This window comes from Oryza glaberrima, chromosome 6 (genome assembly GCF_000147395.1).
Source record: "Oryza glaberrima chromosome 6, OglaRS2, whole genome shotgun sequence".
NCBI lineage: Eukaryota > Viridiplantae > Streptophyta > Magnoliopsida > Poales > Poaceae > Oryza > Oryza glaberrima.
Window position 1 is genome coordinate 28,595,455 of NC_068331.1, and position 19,699 is coordinate 28,615,153.

General features: G+C 41.0%; 4 protein-coding genes across 5 annotated transcripts; 2 read left to right on the top strand and 2 right to left on the bottom strand.

Annotated features, from left to right (window-relative positions):
• The first annotated feature begins 199 nt into the window (after positions 1–199).
• LOC127776462 (uncharacterized) lies at positions 200–3,358 on the top strand. The gene is made up of 3 exons (XM_052302841.1): positions 200–381; positions 527–1,380; positions 2,865–3,358. Exons 2-3 carry the CDS (start codon positions 533–535, stop codon positions 3,034–3,036), a joined length of 1,020 nt encoding a protein of 339 aa, XP_052158801.1. The 5' UTR covers positions 200–381; positions 527–532; the 3' UTR covers positions 3,037–3,358.
• Positions 3,359–3,703: 345 nt separating this feature from the next.
• LOC127776463 (translocon-associated protein subunit alpha) lies at positions 3,704–7,183 on the top strand. The gene is made up of 8 exons (XM_052302842.1): positions 3,704–3,877; positions 4,568–4,729; positions 5,015–5,065; positions 5,738–5,826; positions 6,181–6,258; positions 6,360–6,563; positions 6,650–6,721; positions 6,811–7,183. Exons 1-8 carry the CDS (start codon positions 3,805–3,807, stop codon positions 6,853–6,855), a joined length of 774 nt encoding a protein of 257 aa, XP_052158802.1. The 5' UTR covers positions 3,704–3,804; the 3' UTR covers positions 6,856–7,183.
• Positions 7,184–9,002: 1,819 nt separating this feature from the next.
• On the bottom strand, positions 9,003–13,989 carry LOC127776730 (uncharacterized). Of its 2 annotated transcripts, none has more exons than XM_052303259.1 (14): positions 13,776–13,989; positions 13,617–13,704; positions 13,368–13,548; positions 13,021–13,111; positions 12,723–12,758; positions 12,543–12,641; positions 11,373–11,503; positions 11,156–11,204; positions 10,618–10,707; positions 10,490–10,543; positions 10,235–10,300; positions 9,661–9,758; positions 9,504–9,581; positions 9,003–9,427 (listed from the first exon to the last, which is right to left on the bottom strand). In XM_052303259.1, exons 1-13 carry the CDS (start codon positions 13,887–13,889, stop codon positions 9,512–9,514), a joined length of 1,167 nt encoding a protein of 388 aa, XP_052159219.1. In that variant the 5' UTR covers positions 13,890–13,989; the 3' UTR covers positions 9,003–9,427; positions 9,504–9,511. The 2 variants fall into 2 exon arrangements, with proteins under 2 accessions (XP_052159219.1, XP_052159218.1); XM_052303258.1 differs by having other exon boundaries at positions 9,003–9,400; positions 13,776–13,988.
• A 1,872-nt stretch (positions 13,990–15,861) lies between these two features.
• On the bottom strand, positions 15,862–19,699 carry LOC127776732 (probable magnesium transporter NIPA6). Its single transcript, XM_052303260.1, has 9 exons — positions 19,299–19,699; positions 18,503–18,559; positions 18,328–18,418; positions 18,062–18,222; positions 17,838–17,965; positions 17,625–17,762; positions 17,311–17,403; positions 17,106–17,223; positions 15,862–16,226 (listed from the first exon to the last, which is right to left on the bottom strand). The coding sequence occupies exons 1-9, from the start codon at positions 19,420–19,422 to the stop codon at positions 16,102–16,104; spliced, it is 1,035 nt and encodes a 344-aa protein (XP_052159220.1). The 5' UTR covers positions 19,423–19,699; the 3' UTR covers positions 15,862–16,101.

A 19,699-nucleotide genomic window follows, 5' to 3' on the forward strand; every position in this document is an offset into this window, starting at 1 on the left:
GAAAATGTTTATTTGGAAACTAAACATGCCCTAGATCACATGAAAAAGCTCAGAAGAGGCCCATCACAGCACATTTATCGAGGCCCACCAACGAGGCACATACGGATGCTTTAGCGCGTCCGCATTTATTAATCTTTGTTTTTGCCATTAGCGTACCCACCTAATCTAATCATCGGATTAGGAAATAAGCAAACAAAATGATTTCATTTCATTGGTTTGGGTTGGGTGAAGAAAGGGGAAAGGCGAGCGACTAGTTCGCGAGACGCGACGCGACGCGAGAGCGCAACCCAACCCAACCCAACCCGCGGCGAAGAAAGCGAGGAGCGCCGCCGCAGCGGGAGTTCGCCGCCGGCGACGCGCTCCTTGCCTCCTATACCGAAGGTACATGGCTCCCCAATATCCCCACCGTCTCGCTCGCAAATCCGTCTGATTACGCGTTTATTATCCGTTCGAATTTGGGGGGACGAATAGATCCATTTCTAGCCGATTTTACATGTAATTTTAAGGGCGGGTTTGAATTCCGTAGGGTTTCATGGAGCGTGCCGCTGCTGATCGGAGTGGCGTGGCGGAGGGGGAGAGCGAATGGAGGGAGGAGCTGCGGCAGCAGCAGTCTCAGGTCGACGCGCTGCGCGAGAGGCTCGTGGACGTCAAGGTCGGGATGAAGTGCTCCGAGGAGGACTCGAGGAAGGAGCTGGATCACCTCTGCCGCAGGGTGAAGACCATCGCCACGCTGCTGGCCTACCTCAAATCCAAGGCCAGGATCATGGCGATACCGCACCTCGCGCACACGTCCTGCGGGATTAGGCACCAGGACGGCGTGGGGTACGTCGACAGGAACGGGGTGCCGCTGGCTGATTGGTCCAAGGGCGGCGAGTCCGCTTCCTGCGAGGGTTTAGATGATGAAACTTCGGCGGATAGTAGTCGTGTCGCCGAACACGGCGATGCCAATGAGGGGGATGTAGATGTCGAAGACATTCTGAAATCGATACATGTGGTGACCGATGTCATGGAGACCCTTGTGAAGAGAGTGATTGTTGCTGAATCGGAAGCCGCTAACGAGAAAGAGAAGGTGAGGATGGGTCTGGAAGAGATTAGGAGGAAGACCATACAGGTTGAGTCCATGTCGGCCAAAGTTGAGGAAATGGAGAAATTTGCGGTTGGTACGAATGGTATGCTGAATGAGATGAGGCAGAGGGTTGAAGACATGGTGTTGGAGACCACTCGACAAAGGCAACGTGCGGCTGAAAATGAGCAGGAGCTTAGTCGTGTGAAGCATGACTTTGAGTCTCTCAGAACCTATGTTGGCACTCTCGTTAATGTCAGAGAAACTCTTCTTTCATCAGAGAAGCAGTTTGAAACAATGGAGAAACTCTTTGACAGGTAACTTCACAAGTATCATGATATTTTTAGTAACTATTATTTGTACGAAGTGGGTTGTACAGGATTCATTTCTGAGTGCAAACTTTATATGCTTTTTCAGAACTTCGGAAAAATATCTTTCATCTTCCCAATCCTGAAAATGCAACTGTAGTATTATTCATTATGTAAACACTGCTGCTGGCAAAATCATCATTTTAGGGCATGCTGCTGTAGTTTAATTGAACAATAAATCCTGCAAATGCACTTATAATCCCTATTCGTCATGTAAATTGATGATGCTACCAACACCTTCATGCTAGGACATGCTGCTGAGAAAACTGTTAAGACAACATTTCTTATTCTAATGCATTTTGTAAAACACGAGTCGGTTACTTAGGTCTTAATGATATGCTCATCAGCTCATGAAACCAACTGCTCTGCAGGCCTTGAACTTTCCTTGTGACAAACTAACACTGCATATACACCAGTATTGTTGAAATACAGCATGGAAACCTATTTTTTGCTGGCATATATGATTGACATAAACTGTGTCACGCATTCAAATGTTTGTCTTTTGGTAATAACGTTGGGCTGTCATTGACTAGGAGAGCTCTACGGTTTATCCTGAAGGCACAAAGCTACATCTATTCTGTTATAAATTAGATTTTACACTGCATCTCCAGAAGCCTTCCTTTTTGTAACACCTATCCCCACTGTGTTGATCAATGGTAAAGAGTGTTTTGTCAGATTTGTTGATAGTTGCTTTTAATCATGCTAAATATCGTTGAAATGATTCATCTAGAGTATTTAAGTACTTTTTCAGCTGATATGGTGTTGCGTTAGTGTAATATAAATCGAATCATCAAGTCTAAGAGTTGGTCCCCAACTTCACATTTAACTGCAGAAAAAATGTGTGTTTTGATCATGTCCAAAATTTTGTATGGATATTCAGTTGTCAAAATGATGCATGCTTTTGTGGATATAGAATTGACTAAGTCTCAGTATGTTTTCTACTGGTTTCAGCACTTAGCCCAAAGCACTTTTTCTTGCTGTTCTCTAAACATGTAGTTCCAGTTCCTTCACCTTCTGATTTGAGTGACGCTCATCCTAATGTTCTCATGTTAAGGAGATGCTCATGAATGATTAAAAACATAGGAAATTACATTCTGGGCTGAGGGGAAAATCATATGCTGTGTAGGCTCATCTTTTTGTCTCCTTTTTCCACTTGATACAGATATAAACATTTTTCATGGTCTTGGAATCATGCAGAGAAGGCTGCCGTAAAACCCATGAATACATGATACCTCAAAAAAGTTCCCTAACAGTCGCATATGAAACTACATATTCGTAAACATAACATAGCATTGACTTAAAGTGTTCCTTCTGTTAATTGCCTAGATAAGTACGTACTCATGGGTGATTTATGAATTGGTGAAGCAAGTGGTATCCAATCCTTTCATTCCAAACAATCAATTCGGTATTAAGTTTTGTGTTCTTGTGAACAGGCTAGTCGCAAGAACCAACCAACTTGAGAGTGAGAAAGCACAAAAGGAAGCCGAAGTCCAGAAGGTGGTGGAGGAGAATGTGAGGCTACGTGCGATGATTGATAAGAAGGAAGCGCAGCTTCAGGCGATGAGTGAGCAGTGCAAGTTCATGGCGCTGAGCCGTCCCAACTAGCTGGATACATATGACAAGCTGTTACGCTTGTTCAATGATGCCACTTACAAACTACCGTTACTACATCGTTGCAACAAGAAGAAGAGCCCCAGATAGATGTGGCGAAACAACGAATGGTGCCAACTGCTGGCGAGTCCGTTCCAGGCACTCTGATTGCTGCTGCTGCAAACAAATTGTTTACCTTAATGTAGGTGTGATGTGTTGGGACTGTAAACCTGACATCTTTGTATTCTTGTAACTTGGAATTTGTGTAAAAAAAAAAACCAGGGCACATTTGTCCGAATCCATAAATCCTCTGAAAAATGAGCTGCAATTCATCGAATCTGCTCTAGTTGCGCTGCATTTCCATCAGGGTGAAAGTTGTCGCGTATATTTTGCATCTTTCCAGCTACATTTTCATCTGGTTGCTGAAGTGATCTTGCAACTAATTATACGGTTGTGGACCCCACTGTCAGTGGATCAGTGGATGAAGAGATTAATCCTATAAACGCTTTACAGCTCGGATCACGAGACCATCGTAATTGAATGTGCCAAACAAACAATCCATGTACAGTAACAAACCCAGCTGCGACTCGACCCTGAAGCCTACGCGGGCACGCGGCGCAGCGCCCCACCCAAGTCGTGGACCTCGTGGTGGTGAAGGGTAGTAGGCGACGGCTTCACTACTACTACTTGTACTGCGAGCCACACGCAGCCACCGCGCAAAACCCACGCGACCCCTTCCTCCTCCTCCGCCTCGACCCGATCCGATCTGAGCCAGAGCCAACCATGGCGGCGACTAGGGTTTGGCTCTCCGCCCTCCTCCTCGCCTTCCTCCTCGCCGCCGCCCCCGTCGTCCAAGGTAAACACCCTCGTTGCGCACCGATTCGTCCCTCCCTTTCTCTTCTCTGCCCCGCGCCCCGCCGCGTTGATCCGGGGCCGCGTAGATGAGCGCCGATCTCGATAATTCGCGGCGGGGCAGCGGTAGATCTGCGCGCTTTGCCCCTCCGCGGGTGTGGTAATTGAGCCGATCGGGCTCTGTGGTGTTGCACCGGAGGAGGTTGATGTTTGGAGCAAGTTTAGGTGGGTATTATATGAATAGATTGGTGTGTGGGGGCGGGATTCTAGACGCGACGTCTTGGGAAGAGTTTGTTGGTGTGCAATTTTCATGATAAAAATGTTTCTGCGTTTGCATGTTTGTTATCAAAGTAACGCAGCCATCTGAGGCTGGAGCTTTCTGAAATTGAGACGGGTTTTTCATGTATGGTTAACGATGGTAGATTGGTAGGATAGGTTTCTATGGTAATTTTTAACACTGTAAAATTTTGGAACCATGCCATTTAAGATTGGTTAAAATTGAGAATACCATGCTGCTCCAAGCCTCCGACAAGCTCTTTCATAATTGGAAAATTGGGATGTATTATTAGCAGAATCTCTGTTTAGAATAGCCAACCAAGTGATGACGTATATTCTAAATTTACCGATGAGGTTCTAGGGCTGAAAATGGTACTGTTTTCTCTGCTATGCTCCTTTGAACTGAATTTTCCTGCAGTTGCCAGAGCTCAGTCCGAGGAAGAAGCTGCTACAGCTGAAGTTGTTGATGGGGCTGATCTAGGAATCGTCAGTGATGATACACAAGTTTCCAGCGATGGGCCTCTAAGTCCGGCTCCTGGTGTGGAGACAGTATGTGTTTTTCCCAAAAACGCTGGCAAAAGTGAGTGTCAAATCACAATCTCAGCAAAATCATTTATTTGAAATTCACTCGCTAGTACTGTAATTCATTTGCAATCATTTCCCTTAATGTTTAATATGAAATATTCTAAACTAAATTGCTAGTTCTGTTCATCTGATAGGATTCTATTCTATGCATATCTGTAGGATCTTGTCTATTCTTAATATTTGCATGCCATGTTTGGAAACATGTTTTGTTTAAAATCAGCATCATATCCTTGTTGACTTCAATAAGCAATAATGTTTCCCTTTTCTTGTTTTATTGTAGTTGTGCTAGCAGGTGAAGAAACTGAACTACTGGTTGGCCTGCAAAACGAGGGTAACTCATGCTGTTTCTTTCATGAAATATTCCCGGTTGCCACTTCAGTTACTTAGCTATGATTAGTGTTTGGCTTGGGCTATCTCTATTTATCTTAAATCGACCAGTAGATTTGCACTTCATCTAAACAGGCCATGCATATTTGTCTCAGTTATTTGCTTTCTGTGTAGTAAGTTATTGCAAGTTCATGTCCATTTGGCTTACGTATCATATCCAGGTCATGAGATTGTTTCAATATGTACTAGGTTGGTTGAAACTGCCATGTTTTCTATATAGGATTAACTAATAACAGATCACCAAATGGGCAATATGAGTTGTAAGATGCATATGTTCATGTCCCTTAATAGCACTAGTTTTTCAGCTGCCTTTGATGCAAATGTGTCTTTCATGTATTTTCCTATATCATGTAAATTGATGCGTCAGAGCAGATGCATAGCCATATTAGTGTGTTCTTTTGTTGCCAAGAATATGTGGGTCCAATAAGGAATAACCATATGTTAGAGATCACTAGTTTACCGTACATGACATTTTCATAAACGAGCAAATTTTTCTTGTTTTGGCAATGTAGATTCTGAGTTCAATAGTTTAATATTCTTTTTACCATGCTAGTTCAAATGTTTTGTTCTTAGTTTGCTTAGAGTCAAACACCCTTTGCATATGTTGTGTTTACAGGTGAATCAACTTTGAATGTTGTTGCTATCCATTCAACTCTCCATCTTCCTTTTGACCATAAGATGTATGGACAAAACCTTACCGTTCAGGTGAGGAAATGTGGGAGTGTTCTTGTTTTTACTACCTGAACAGCTGAACTTCTGAAATTAACCTATTGATGTGTGCACCATCAAACTTTCCTATTTATTGATAATTTATTTAATCCTGCCTGCTCTAGAGATATAATGTATTTTGTTTTAACTTTGAACACCGAGAAATAACTGTTCGGATCTTGTTCTGTTATGTTTTCATTAGATATCTGTATTTCTGCTTCTCAGTAGTATTATATATTATTTGTCTTTAAGTGAAGTTGAATCACACAATTTATTGAGTCAAGCACACATTCTTGGAATGCTATGTTCTAATTCATAACTATGCTTATTTTGTGGTTTCTTTTTTTGCAGAACTTCTTCAATGCATCAGTTCCTGTCTCTGTACAAGCAACCTTTCCGTATACATTCGCCGTGAGCAAGTTCTTGCAGGTTTGTTAATTCACAACGCTAACCATTGAAACAATCTTAAGTATAAGATCAAGCTGTGTACATTTTGCATTCATGACGTCCTAATGCCTGTCTCCTTGCAGCCTGGAGCATATGATCTAGTTGGTTACATAGTGTATGAGATTGATCAGAACCCATACCAGAATGTCTTTTACAATGGCACTGTAGAGGTTGTTGAGGCTGGAGGTTTACTCAGCGTTGAGTCTGTGTTCCTTATTACCCTTGGAGTTGCCCTTCTTGGTCTCTTCGGATTGTGGGCATATGGTCAAGTACAACAGCTCTCAAAGGTATGTTTCTAATTTGTTGCGATACAGGTTAGCTGGACATTTGAGCTGTGTACGTTTATCTCATCAATCATTTCTGCGTGCTGTAGAAAACAAAGAAGGCCCCCAAGGTGGAACTGGGAACTGGAACTACTGATGCCAACATGGATGAGTGGCTGGAGGTTTGTTTCGCTGCTCACCAAACATCATATTGATCGATTATTGTGAGCCCCATGCAGAAGATTAACTTTTGAGTTCATTGATGTGGCAGGGCACTGCATTTGCACAGGGAAGCAAATCCAAGAAGAAGAAATAGATTGGAGGCCCTTGAACTCTAGTTAATCATTTTCAGGATCTAGAATGAGACAGTTGAGTGTAGCCCTTCACAAGTAACTTTTGCAGACGATAGATGAGAAAATGGAGGTGTTTTAAACCGTAGTTTCGTGGCTGCTGCACATGTTTGTTGACACCAAATTTCGACCTTGTTGTGTACTTTTACATGAAAGTTTTTTCTTGAAAAACACAGTTTTGTTCAAGGTATATGCTATGGATGCGATCTCTGATCTTATTTGATCTGTGACATGCCGAATAACATAAGTTCGATCGGAGAGATGCTGAATCACATAAATTTTATTAGTTGCATACTTGCAGTGTCAACTCTGGGATTTTCTCAGAAAATACTGGAATGATACATATACACGCTCTGCTGTTTTTGTTTTTGGTTTTCCGTCTGTATCGTGGTACGCTCTGCTTCTGCTTCTATTGAATGAAGAGTGTGTGTTTTCCCTCTGGTGGAGTATGGTGCAGTTATATATACCCACTGTGTAATAGGCTTGGCTTGTAGGGCTGGTTTGGTTGGGGGCCTAAATTGGTCTTACCAAATTTTGTCAATGTTAAATTTTGGTAACTTTTGGCATGGCTAATTTTGGCAAAGGTAAAATTGTGTTTGGATTGAAGCCAAACCTAAATTAACTGTTGAAATGGCCTATTTTCTTAGGCAAACCAAAATTTGGCTCCAAACCAAATAGACAATTAACACTATTGAAATTGCTAAATATTGGTAAGGCCAATTTAGACCTCAAACCAAACCAGCCCGTAATGTCTCTCTTTCCTGCGTTCTTTCAATTTTCCGTTTCTAATGACGAGAACTACTCCCTCCGTCCGTCCTATACTCACTCTCTCTCATATAGAAGTAAGTGATTTTGAAGGGATGTAACATATTCGTGTTACGAATCTGACAAATCCCCAATACTACGGAACTGCTTGTTAATCGCCGTGTAGAATGTCCATCATGTATGATGTCACTGGCCGTTAATGTCCTGACGTCACTCCACGCGGCATTAGGCCCATTAATGAGCAACTAAACGTCCGCCTTCTTGGGCCGTAAACGGGCCTGACACTCTGATTAGCTTTTGAATGGGCCTTTAACAGGTCCTGACGTTCAGTCATTAGACCTTATTTACTTTTACATCTGTTCTTTATTACTCTCCCCATTTCAAAATATAAGACACAAAGAAATAATTATTATCATCTTATAATTTGGATCATCCTAATAAATATAATGCATGCATTCAATAGAGTTAGAGAATGTGAGAGAAGAATTTAAAAAGGTAGTAATTTAATTTAGAATATGTCATAGTTAATGGCATACATGCATGTCATAGTTCGTGCTACAGCTGGCTACAGATCCGTAGTCCGCTGCTCTTCTCTTTCATCTTTTATCTCATTAAAATATATTTATAGCTGGCTAATAGTCTGTTATAATACCTGCTCTTATATTATGAAATGGAGGGAGTAATTTTATAGATATAAAATCAGGAAGAAGAAACAGAACCATAAACCATAATCCATCATCAAGAAATCCCACACCCGGAAAACTTTAACTGAAGGAGTGCACAAAACCTGCCTCATGTCTGTTAGTCTGTATCAAGAATCAACTCAGATTAGAGAGCCAAAGACCAATAGACGGAACAAAAAAAAAAAAGGAAAGGAAACCGGAGGTAGCAGTGAGGGATACTGCTACTGAGAAGAAGAGCATCAGAGTCATGGAAGACGAGCAACACAGCTTAGCAAAATAAAAATAAGCCAAGCTTCTGCTTCTCAAGCAGGATATACATGTCGTCATCTGCACTTCCTTCTTAGCAGCAACAGCAACTTACCCCCACAAAGCAAATAAACAACCAAATCATAGCACAAGTGGAGCATACATACTACTACTAGTATTTTAGTAGAATAGAAAAAAAAAACGCAACTTGGCGACGAATTAACCCAAATTAAAATAACAAGAGAGAGCAACTCGGGCAGAGGGAAAAATTCGAGCTCAGAAGTCAGAACTGATGAGCAAATTAAATACTACTCGAATCAAGGAAGAAGTTAATAGTGATCGACTGTTTTCACTCGTAAGGCAAGCGGCTAAACGCCAAAACGAACATTCTAACGGGGCGACCAAGTTGCCAGTTCACCATTCGAAATGAATGTAGTACTAGTAAATCATTAAGTACAGTAAACCATAGCAGCCAGAGGTCACTTGCATCAAACTTTACAGTGAAAGAAACGGCCGGTGGTAAACGTGCGGTATCTGTATGTACATGGCAGGAACAATTGGGTTGCCATTTATCCCAGCAATCACAGGGTAGGAGTCTAGGACCAGCAGCAATGGGGTTAACCAACAAAACATATGCCCAGCTTTGCTCTAGTGTACACAATTTACTTGTCAAACAGAAGCGCACCTATCCAAATCTTATGGATTCTACTGCCTGACTAAGCTTCCTCTTGAGCTTACAAATTTACTTGCCAGGTTGGGGAATACAGGTTGCAACTTGCGAGCAGACCGAGCAAGCCGGCAGTAACAGAGATGCTTCCTGATACACCATATGAGAAAAAACGGTCTGTGGTTATAGTTATGCAGTCAGTGAAAGGAACATGGGTTAACAGTAGCAAGAAGTTCTTTCTTGATAAAATCACCTTATCAGCTACTTCTGTTGAGGGATAGAATCGCTGCAAAACTTCTTGAAAGTTTGGCACTCGTCAACCAAAAAGTCACTGCAAATTTTGGCACAAATCAGCAAATTGGACTCATGAAAACTTCTGTAGATGCAATATAGGAGAACTAGAAACTTACTAGATGCGTTCAACCATTTCTGTTGGATCCCATCTAGGGCTCCAGGGATAGTCATTTACTGGAGCTGACATGATAGGTAACCCCTGGGCATTGAAGTGCTGCGGAGGATTCACCACAAAAAAGGTTATTTCCCCACACCTTGAAAGAACAATTTAGCATACAGAGTAACTTACAAGGGCAACACCTGCCCTCTCTAGCCAGTAGATGCTAAATCAACACTACAAGTCAATCAATAACAAAAGAAGGTTAACACATCATAGTCTTGCATGTTTACTTTTTTATCATTTTCAGGAAGAAAATGATCCATCCATTAGAGAGGTGAATTGGAAGGGGTGAAATGAAATGGAATAGTATAACAGCTGTTGGTCTCATTTTTGCCTCCCCATAGGATCTCCAAAAAAGAAAAACGATGTGTCTGTGTTTCTGTGTGTTTTGTTTGGGTAGATGGGCTATAGGTATCATCCTTGTTCACTTCTACTGACTACCCAGCTCTAAATGCTGATATCAACAACAAGACCTCTATTGAGCATGTAAGTTACAACTAGCAATAAGCAGTGACAAACCAAATAAATACCTGAGAACTCTCTAATGTCAGCACAGGTTGATGCTTAGGGAATTGGAGGGGAATGACAAAGTGGACCTGCAGCAGTTACATGATATATATTGTTAGTAATATACTAACTGGTAGAAAATTAAAGTCATATTCCACTAGTACTTTTCCATTACAGTTCTAAAGCTGTATCAGATCGCTGGTCAGATTGGAAAACAGATAGCAGTCATGTAATGGAAAAACAGAGAAAGCACTAGATTCACAAATTTTATGACATACCAGAAAAGTGAAAATCCCTGAGATGGAAAGAATCGTAGCTTTTCTGCAAAAGATCTGAAGTGTGGACAGGTTGGTAGACAATTTGGCAAAGCAGACAATAACATACGAAAACAATGGCAAACAAGTACCGGATCAGCCTCTAATGGCCTTCCAAAAGTAGGAGCCAATGCTTCAATGAAACGTCTTCTAGAACCAATTGAAGCTGATGCTTCCACAACCTTCGGTATAGATTAGAAACATAAGTTTTGTACAACAGACACGAGTTGCACGATTAATGCTATGCCATGCTACCTTTAGCAATACCTCATCTAACTGATAAATGATTCAGTAGTAGCTAGTTTCTAGTAAGTCTAGTATGCTTAAAATAATGGGAAAGGATGTACATTTTATGCATAAAGGTACTTCCACTAAATAATAAGATTGAAATACAGGAAATTTTTTCTTGCTTGAATCACCTAAACAATTCAACAATAGCATCAGATCTACTGTCTATCCTTTTCTTTTATTCCTCAATCCTCACTTATTTTCCGCACACTATTTTTCAAAGGATGATTAGTCATTCCATTGACATGACAACTACACTACGATGTAAAGTAGTAATACTATCAACAATAAGAGCAGGCAGTCAAGACCAACAGTTACATGCAAAACTTAAAGCTATAGTACCTGGATTTTAAGATTTTCTTCCAAGTTAGGAAGATACTCAGCCATGCACCTTCACAATTCAGGCCAAGAAAGGAAGCACACATCAGCGACAGTTACTTTACTTCTTTGAAATGTTGTAACAGAAAGAAGAAAAACACTGGCAAATATGTGTGGTTTGTGCTGACATATAATATATGCAATGAGAGACAATCTTCATGTGCAAGTCTGGCAAGCTTACATTCCATCTAACCATGGAGGGAGTTTAACATCATCAACTGAGAAAAATGACTTCAAATCTGGGGTTGAGACTAATTTGAGTCGTGGTGCAGAAGGAACAGAGGAGTAACTTCTGCTAATTGGAAAAACAGCCTGCATAGCAACCAACACATTTTCAACACAATAGAAAAGTAATAGGTTCCATAAGATTGTACAAACTATAGATACAGACATACAGTGAACAGTTGTGCCCCACAGAAGCACAGGATGTGTATTGCAACCTTTTTTTTCTTTGCTAGAAGTTTACCAAGTTTATTTTCGTTTTAAACCCTTGCCAATCATATCATATACTCCCTCGGTCCCAAAATATAAGCATTTTTAGAATAGTGTCAAGTCAAACTTTTTAAATTTTGACTATTAATAACAAAAAAAAAAAGATTGATCATGTATATTTGATATTACTAGATATATCATTAAACAAACTATCATAATATACAATTCTTTTTAGTTAAAATATCTTACTTTTGTAGATATTATTGGTCAAAGTAGCATCTTAAAGACCATGTTGAAGTCCAAAAATACTTATATTTTGGGACGGAGGGAGTATTTCTAAATTAATATATGCTGGCACTGATTGGGAAGTTTCCATAAAGAATTTTCAGTTCATTTGCATATTTAGTACTTCTCTTTTTGCAGCGTGCATATTGAGTACTTGATAATCACATCATGTATTTCTACTTTAACATCCAAGTGAGATCCCATAACAACCAAGACACTCATTTCTAAAATATGTTAATACATATAAGGGATTGTTAAGCGTGAAATTTACATCCTTATTTTCAGGAAAACTTATGATCAATTTGAATTTCATGTACTGGTGTTGTGCTTTGCCCAGTATAATATGCAACGATGGGACTATTCTAGAGCAGGAGTAACCATAATAACAGAGAGACAGTCCGTCTGTGTGTACTATCTTGTTAGAGAAGATGGAAACTATCTTTGCTACATGAGATTTACCAAGTGCTGTTCCAGAATAAGATATGGACGAAAGGCCTTCCTACAATCATTACTTTAGTGCACTTCAAGTTTCAACAGATCATAACCAGCTAAAAATTTGCTGAATGGATTCATCGTCATCATCACTGCTACCATTTTAACTATGCCCATGGAAGGAATGGCATTAGAAGTTAACCTGCAAATGGATCTTTTGAGGAAGTTTCCAAGGACATCCAGGAACCAGTTTGGCAAGGTCCAGATCCAGAAGTGGGACAGCAAATTTCACCTCATCTGGCTATAAGTGAATATATTAAAAATAAGTAAGAGCAAACATCAATTTTCATGAAAGAACAGATATGGAAACTAGTAAACTTACTCTACCATTGGACGATACCGTGCAGACTTCAATCCCCTGTTCAATGTGTCCATTTTAAAAAGTTGTTACTGAACCATCGATTATCATAAAACAAGAAAGTTAAATAGGCAAAAATAAGAGGCGATAAGCTGTAGAATGGATCAACCAATTATGAGTTACGAATACATGGTTCTTCTTGGGTTATTAATATTCCAGAATAACTGCTAGTCTTCTACTTAAAAAATATATACGCTCGGTGCATTAATTAGATAATCATAATGCCCATAGGAAGGAAGATGTGCTGAATGTAGTGCATTACCTCCTTAGACAGAACTGTGCTTATTTCAAATTTCAGTCTTGCGTCATCAACCTCGGCTGCCCGCTTCTTTTGGTATTCAATATAAAATTCACTGCACCAAAATCAAGTGAAGAGCAACCAGTTTAAAAGCGAGTTTAGGATCAAAACTTCCAGAACATTTTTTCCACACTGACAATCCAGGATCCCAATATATCATCCACAATAAAGGCATATGCAATCGCCGTCGCGTACAATTCCCTTGCGTTTGCAACTCTCAGCTCCAACTGACTCCAATCATCACACACGCGAAGCGCGATTACAGTAAGCAACTAAGGAGCAACATCGCTAGCATACAGAGTTATCCTTACCGGAGCTCTTTGATGAGAGAGAGGAGGGCCGAGGTGTCCCGGCAATCCCAATTTGCCAAGCAGCTCTTCTCCCCACTCCCGGTCTCATCGAAATCGACTAGCGGCTGAAACCCCTCGTCGTCCGGGCCGAACACCACATCCGGCGCCACCTTCGGCGACAGCGCATTGTACAGGAAGTCCCCTGCGATTGCAGAATCATCAGAGACATGAAACCCTAAACCATTGGAGCCAGCGAGCGGGAGGGTTTACAGTAGACGTAGTCGAGGCAGAAGGGGATGGCGAGCGTGAAGCGATCGGCGTAGCGGCCGTCGCGGCATCCGGACCAGATCTGCCCCACCTGCAAGGAAGGAGAGAGCGGGGGTGAGGCGGGAGCGGAGGAGGAGAGAAGCAGTGCGCGGGGGTACCCACCCTGATGGGGAGGTTGGCTTGGGAGAGGACGAAGTTGAGCTGGGCGGCGACGAGGGGCGCGAGCGGGGCGCCGGACGTGGAGGCGAGCGCGGCGGTGTCGGCCGGCGGAGACATCGCCGGCGGCGGCGGCGATGGATTCGGGAGGTTGACGCTTCCCCTCTCTCTCTCTCTTCTGTAGTTGTGTGTGTTTTTTTTTTTTTTTTTTTTACAAAGGGAGAAATGAGTCAAACACTGATTCATGTGTTTTGCTTTAGGACAGCCAACACACTGTGGCCGCTGTGGCCGAGTCTAGTTCTAAATTTTTTCTTCAAACTTTCAATTTTTTCATCACATCAAAACTTTTCTACACACAAACTTTTAAACTTTTCCGGCACATCATTCCAATTTCAACCAAACTTCTAATTTTAGCTTGAACTAAACACACCCATCACAAAACAGTAAATTTGGCAAATTTCTTTTGACCTTTCCAAAATATTGATGATATATGAGAGCATGTCTAGTAGGCCAACCTGGACCTACAATAGTGTTATCATGTCAGCCTCACTACTGTGCTAGAAGATGGAATGGTAGAGAGAGAACACGAGTCGACGATAGAATTATCGCCAGCTGTAGCACGCGGTACAATGAAGAAAGAGAAATAAGCCTAATGGAGATTGGTTCATGATTGGAACAATGGTGAAGAATGCAGTAATTAGTGGGACCCATATCAATTAAAAAATATATTAGTTGTTACTCCGTAGTTATATGAGCAGCCTATACTAACGGGATATAGATGATGTGGTTGTTTTATAGCCAGCAAGTTGATGATATTATTAAACCTGCTCTGATAGGTGAGAATTCATTCTAGTTTTTGAACATGGTGAGAATTGTTATGGTGTTCCTCATGTGATTAACTAGTTAGGAAATATGGTTGATGGCCAACAATCCGTAGTAATGGGGTGGCCGAATCAAACATTCGACACACGGTAAAGGAACCCTATTAAGCATATGTGTTTTTACTCTCTAAATTTGGATGCCGGTTTATCGACGCTCTGAAGTCCTCTATTCACAAGGGACGATGGATTTGCCTAGTAGATCACCATGAGGAAACTTATAATTGTATCTTGCTAAATCAAGAAGGAATGAATGTATGCATATTTTCAGGCAGCGGTAGAAATCACTACTTAGTAATGGGCCATACTAGCCATGTGGCAGTGCATGAAGCAAGACAGTTATAAACGAAATTTCACCTTGCACTTTGTAACTTATTATAGTCATTTACTATTTACTGTATGCTTTTTTGGGTACTTTGTAACTTGTCGTTTGCTACAGTATATTTGTTGTTTACCAGTAGCCATACAGTTTGTGTAGTCTCCACGGGAACGATGTATTCCCTAGATTTGCTTTGTTGCTCTAAGTCTCGTGGCACCTTGTGTTATATTTGTACTACTTTGCTCTCCCAATCTAATAAAATTGACCGGCGACTCTCCGCCGTTCCCGATGAAAAACAAACTAATAAAATTGACTAGCGACTCTTCACCATATAAGTGAAAAAAAGTGATGGTGTGAAATATGGGAACAATTCATTACATATGGGAATGGTCGGATGGGCATTCACCACCTTCATCTTTTTACCAGTATAAATAAATCATGACTATGCCTTTTGCAAGTATAAACAAATCAGGACTACGCAAAATAACTTAGATGAAAATTAATGGCCCCATCGTTTGGCTTATTTACAAACGAAAAATAATGTGAATAAAACTTTTATATATGTGTTCTTGGCGAACTAAAAGCAAAAGTTAAAAAATAAACTTCGATGAAAAAACTCCAAAATCAACTCCAAATTTAAGGTTGAAAATTTAAATTTTGACTGATAAGTATAAGTATAAGCGAAAAGATGAGGTTGTAAATCGAATCAGTAAAATAAGCGAGATTCAAACGAATCCTGAAGATAACTAAGTTGCAACATTCAAAAATCATGGCTCTTATTTCACTTTCTGACGACAGCAGCCATGCTGCCCATGCACCATACTTCACTTTTCTGATTCATACTGCACAACATTCAGCGAGCAATTCCGCTCGCTCACTGTCAAACAAACAGATTAGGTAACTGGGACAATCTGGTTCCAAGAATTTCCTAACATTGTGTGGTTCCAAGAATGGTTTCACAAATTTTACAAGTCCTTATGTACAGTGAAAGAATGTCAGATAAAATCTTCTACAACAAAACTGCCAGAATGTTGGCACTGCTAAGGTTCCTGTGCAATTTGCATGATATTTTGTACATCACTCTATAAGTTTCTTCGTCAATGGAAGTAAAAGGAAATTACTTCCAAATGTACAATTAAACTGGCGCAGGAGAACTTTGCAGTGCTGCAAAGTAGTCCTCATTGACATTCTTCAGTAGATTGTCGCTCCCTAAACTGATACACCAGGATATGGACCCTCTATCCAAAGGCCATGGCAAAGCTGAAACAAAATAAGGAAAGCATACTCAGTTCAAAATTTAAACCATGTGCTACAATAATCTATTGAAAATACACACAAATCTTAGCATATGATAGTTCTACTGTTCTACAGCTTAGGGAGGAAAAGAAAAATCAAGGCTCCAGTGAGCTCCAAAATAGGAAAAGGTCTAAAGCGTACTACCTCCGTCGTGATTTTTGTAAGGTGTATCTTATTTAAAAGTCATTGTCTTTTTGAGAATAAACTTTGACCATTGAATACCCATACAATATGAGTACTCCCTCCGGTTTCATAATTCTTGACGTTTTAGACAATAACACGATCTTGAAATATATCTTTGACTATATTTTTATATTAATATGTACAATAAATACATATTTTTTTATTTTCATTATAGCATTTTGTAAGGCAAACTATATATGTTGTTTTAGTACCTTAAAAATAAATATGTTTAAGTTATTGTTAGTCAAAGTTATAAAAGTTTGATAAAAAACTTGTCCAAAACGTCAAGAATTATGAAACCGTAGGAAGTATATTGGTATGATTTTTAGACAATAAATTTTGGTCCAGACCTTAGGGCTGGCTGATTAGTATGAAAATCAACCGAGGGAGTATTTCTTAAGTAAGATTTCCCGAGAGAACTGATTCAACGGGGCCTTAGGGCTGGCTTTAAATAGAGCAATATTGTCATTCCGCACACAATTGTCAGCAGAAAATGATAGCTTAGGAAAATTTGGAATGACATAAGATGTTCAGTACTTGCAGGAAAGCCCTTATTTATCATTTCTTTCATGAAATAGAGGGTTTAAATGATCCAGTTGCGCACAGTTTTTTTTCTTTCTGACAAGTGCCATGTAAGGTAAAACAAGGAACAGGGGATACCTGCAGAACTGCCTGTTTCTTCCTCCTTTGCTGTGTGTAACATAATTGTTCCGGTAAGAATTGTTATCAGACCACAAAATTCAGAAGCAATGCTACTGAAGCTTTGACCAGCCCAGTCCTGCATTTGATAGTAAGATGAATTAAGTCGTGAGCCCCATCCAAGGGATCAGTCTCAATTAACTAAACCTTAAATATTTGTTTCTACCTTGAACATAATTCCACTTGCCACTATTGTAAGAGTCGTAAACATTACATAATAAATTGGAGAAACAACAGCTAAATCAAAGGTATCCAGTGCCTGCAAAGTGGGAAAAAAATCATGATTACATGAAAAGTGAGATACACTGAATGATCAGAATAGCACAGAAACATTGCACCACTCAAGGTTTTTTAGCATTTGTGGTAAAAAAAACAAATTTATTTTTCAAAGATTTTCAAAAACTGAAAAATAGATCATGAGGAAGCAATCGAGCAAAACATACTTGCACCAAGTAATTGGTAGCCAGGAAAATGTGTTACCTTATTGAGGTAATTTATCTGAGAAACCACACAGATGATTGCAATGATAACAAAAAGCCATGTGTGTGGATAAGCAACCTGGTTCATTCCATCCAGCGTAAGCTTTATAGCAACACCAATGGCTTTGATGCTAACGACCTACAGAATACCAACGGTTCGTTAACCACATATGCCTACCACTAGATTGTGCATCCAATAGCAAAACACACTTACTGTTAGTGATCCCATAGAAGAGCAGATGCCCAGATATATCATGATATTTGTCTGACCATATCGAGGTTCAAAGAAGAGAACTAGTGCTGCCACGACTACTAAGGTTGCTACCGCATATGTTAGAAATCCTGGAGGTGTTGAAACCACAATATGTTCAGAGAAAGCATGTTAGTTATATAGCTGTGACCTATACAGTGTTGCAGAAATGTGTGTCAGTGACTAACCTGGTTGAATGGCTAAGTTCCAGATTTCCTCTACAGAATTAGGCATATGTTCTTGAGGAGCATGTATAACAACAATAACTGAACCGACAATGCATGATACACAACCAAGAACACCTAGCTTCTCAAGCCGTTCCTTCAGCACGAAATGTGCTAACAATGAACTGTCCAAATTGGAGAAAAAAAACAAAATGTATGTCAACCATATATAGGAGAATCAAAGATAGTGCTGACTACTGAACTTAAGGCTTTGGTTTGAAAAAAATCACCTTACGATTATGCTTAGTGCCCCAAGGGGAGTCACAAGTACGGCTGGTGCAAAGGTATAAGCAACGAAGTTTGCTATCTCCCCAAGCAACACTTGTGCAATCAACAGAGATGACATTCAGCTGCATTGTCAAGTTTAATTAAGCTAACTGTAAATGTTGTGTAGAGTGAGCATACTCGTCATCATTCCAGCCCACCATAGAGGTTCCAAAAGATAAGTGTATCCTCCACCACCTGTAATGTGTTAGAAAAGAAGCAGGTAAGATGAAATGGGAGGGCAATTACCCACAAAGAGTCATCAGAGTAAGTAAAAAAAAAGAAAAAGAAAAAGAATCCATGTTTAGATTGGCAACGCAGATGAAACAGTAAAAAAAAACATTTGCTTTTACATTGCCAAAATGCCAACCATGGTAATTAAACGCAGGGGGATAAATAGGGAGCACGGCATCTGAAAGTCAAGATATCTGGGTTCAAATTTTAGAGATCCGACCCAAAAGCATTTGAATGGACAAGGTCTTCCAAGACGAAACAGCAAGAGTTTCCGTTTGCATCTAGAAGACAGCGACAATGGCGACGACCGCGATGCTGATTTGCACGCACGAGCAGGCTTACGACTTGGACTAACCAACCGCAGCCTCGTCAAGATCTAGAAGCGGAGCAACAGCAGCCGCCACCCAATCGCGGCGGCGCAGGTAAGCAACGAATTGTCAAACAAAAAAACCACCCTAATCATCAGGACAGGATGGGATCCAATTGCAAAAATGCTCTGCGTAATCCATAATTCCAGGTGTTGCTGCATACGAATCAAGATCCACCAAAGTGTTCGATTATTCCCCAGAGAAGGGATTGAGATGCGGACGTCGTCAAACTAAGCGAGATGCCGTGCGACCAATTGAGCTAGGCGGCGACCAATCCCAAGAAGCAAACAACGGTTGACCTGAGAATGAGGCAGCAAAGCAAAGAGAGAGATGACCTGCGCGGACGCCGCCCTTGCCGGCGCGGATGAGTCCGATCTTCTTGAGGATGAAGCTGGCGCCGATGAAGGCGCTGGACGCCACCGCCAGCGAAAGCCCCACCGTGTTGTCCGACACCCCCATCCCGGCTTCCTCCTCCTCCTCCTCCTCTCGCTCTCGCGCGGCGACGCAGCGAATCCCCGGCCGATTCCGTCCTCCCGCGCGTCGCCTCCAAAATTCGAAGGCGCACAGCGCGAGGCGCGCCAATTTTCTCTCTCTGTGTGTGTTAATGTGTTTGTATTAATTCGCGCGCGCGCGCGGTGGGCGTGAGTTGCCGGCGGCCACGACGAGTCGACGACGACGAAGACGAAGACGAAAGGGAAGAAGAGAAAGAGAAAGAGGAGGGGTGGGGCCAGCCAGG

What these genes read in the sequence shown, in the direction of transcription:
- LOC127776462 (XM_052302841.1), top strand. Translation starts at nt 533, where the DNA reads ATGGAGCGTGCCGCTGCTGATCGGAGTGGCGTGGCGGAGGGGGAGAGC. An exon ending in ATGGAGAAACTCTTTGACAG is followed by an intron (nt 1,381 to 2,864) that starts GTAACTTCACAA and finishes TCTTGTGAACAG; the next exon opens with GCTAGTCGCAAGAACCAACC.
- LOC127776463 (XM_052302842.1), top strand. Translation starts at nt 3,805, where the DNA reads ATGGCGGCGACTAGGGTTTGGCTCTCCGCCCTCCTCCTCGCCTTCCTC. An exon ending in CGCCGCCCCCGTCGTCCAAG is followed by an intron (nt 3,878 to 4,567) that starts GTAAACACCCTC and finishes ATTTTCCTGCAG; the next exon opens with TTGCCAGAGCTCAGTCCGAG. An exon ending in AAGTACAACAGCTCTCAAAG is followed by an intron (nt 6,564 to 6,649) that starts GTATGTTTCTAA and finishes TGCGTGCTGTAG; the next exon opens with AAAACAAAGAAGGCCCCCAA.
- LOC127776730 (XM_052303259.1), bottom strand. Translation starts at nt 13,889, where the DNA reads ATGTCTCCGCCGGCCGACACCGCCGCGCTCGCCTCCACGTCCGGCGCC. An exon ending in CTCAAAAGATCCATTTGCAG is followed by an intron (nt 11,504 to 12,542) that starts GTTAACTTCTAA and finishes GTTGCTATGCAG; the next exon opens with GCTGTTTTTCCAATTAGCAG. An exon ending in AAGAAAATCTTAAAATCCAG is followed by an intron (nt 10,708 to 11,155) that starts GTACTATAGCTT and finishes TCTATACCGAAG; the next exon opens with GTTGTGGAAGCATCAGCTTC.
- LOC127776732 (XM_052303260.1), bottom strand. Translation starts at nt 19,422, where the DNA reads ATGGGGGTGTCGGACAACACGGTGGGGCTTTCGCTGGCGGTGGCGTCC. An exon ending in GTGGGCTGGAATGATGACGA is followed by an intron (nt 18,419 to 18,502) that starts GTATGCTCACTC and finishes TGATTGCACAAG; the next exon opens with TGTTGCTTGGGGAGATAGCA. An exon ending in AGAAACAGGCAGTTCTGCAG is followed by an intron (nt 16,227 to 17,105) that starts GTATCCCCTGTT and finishes ATTTTGTTTCAG; the next exon opens with CTTTGCCATGGCCTTTGGAT.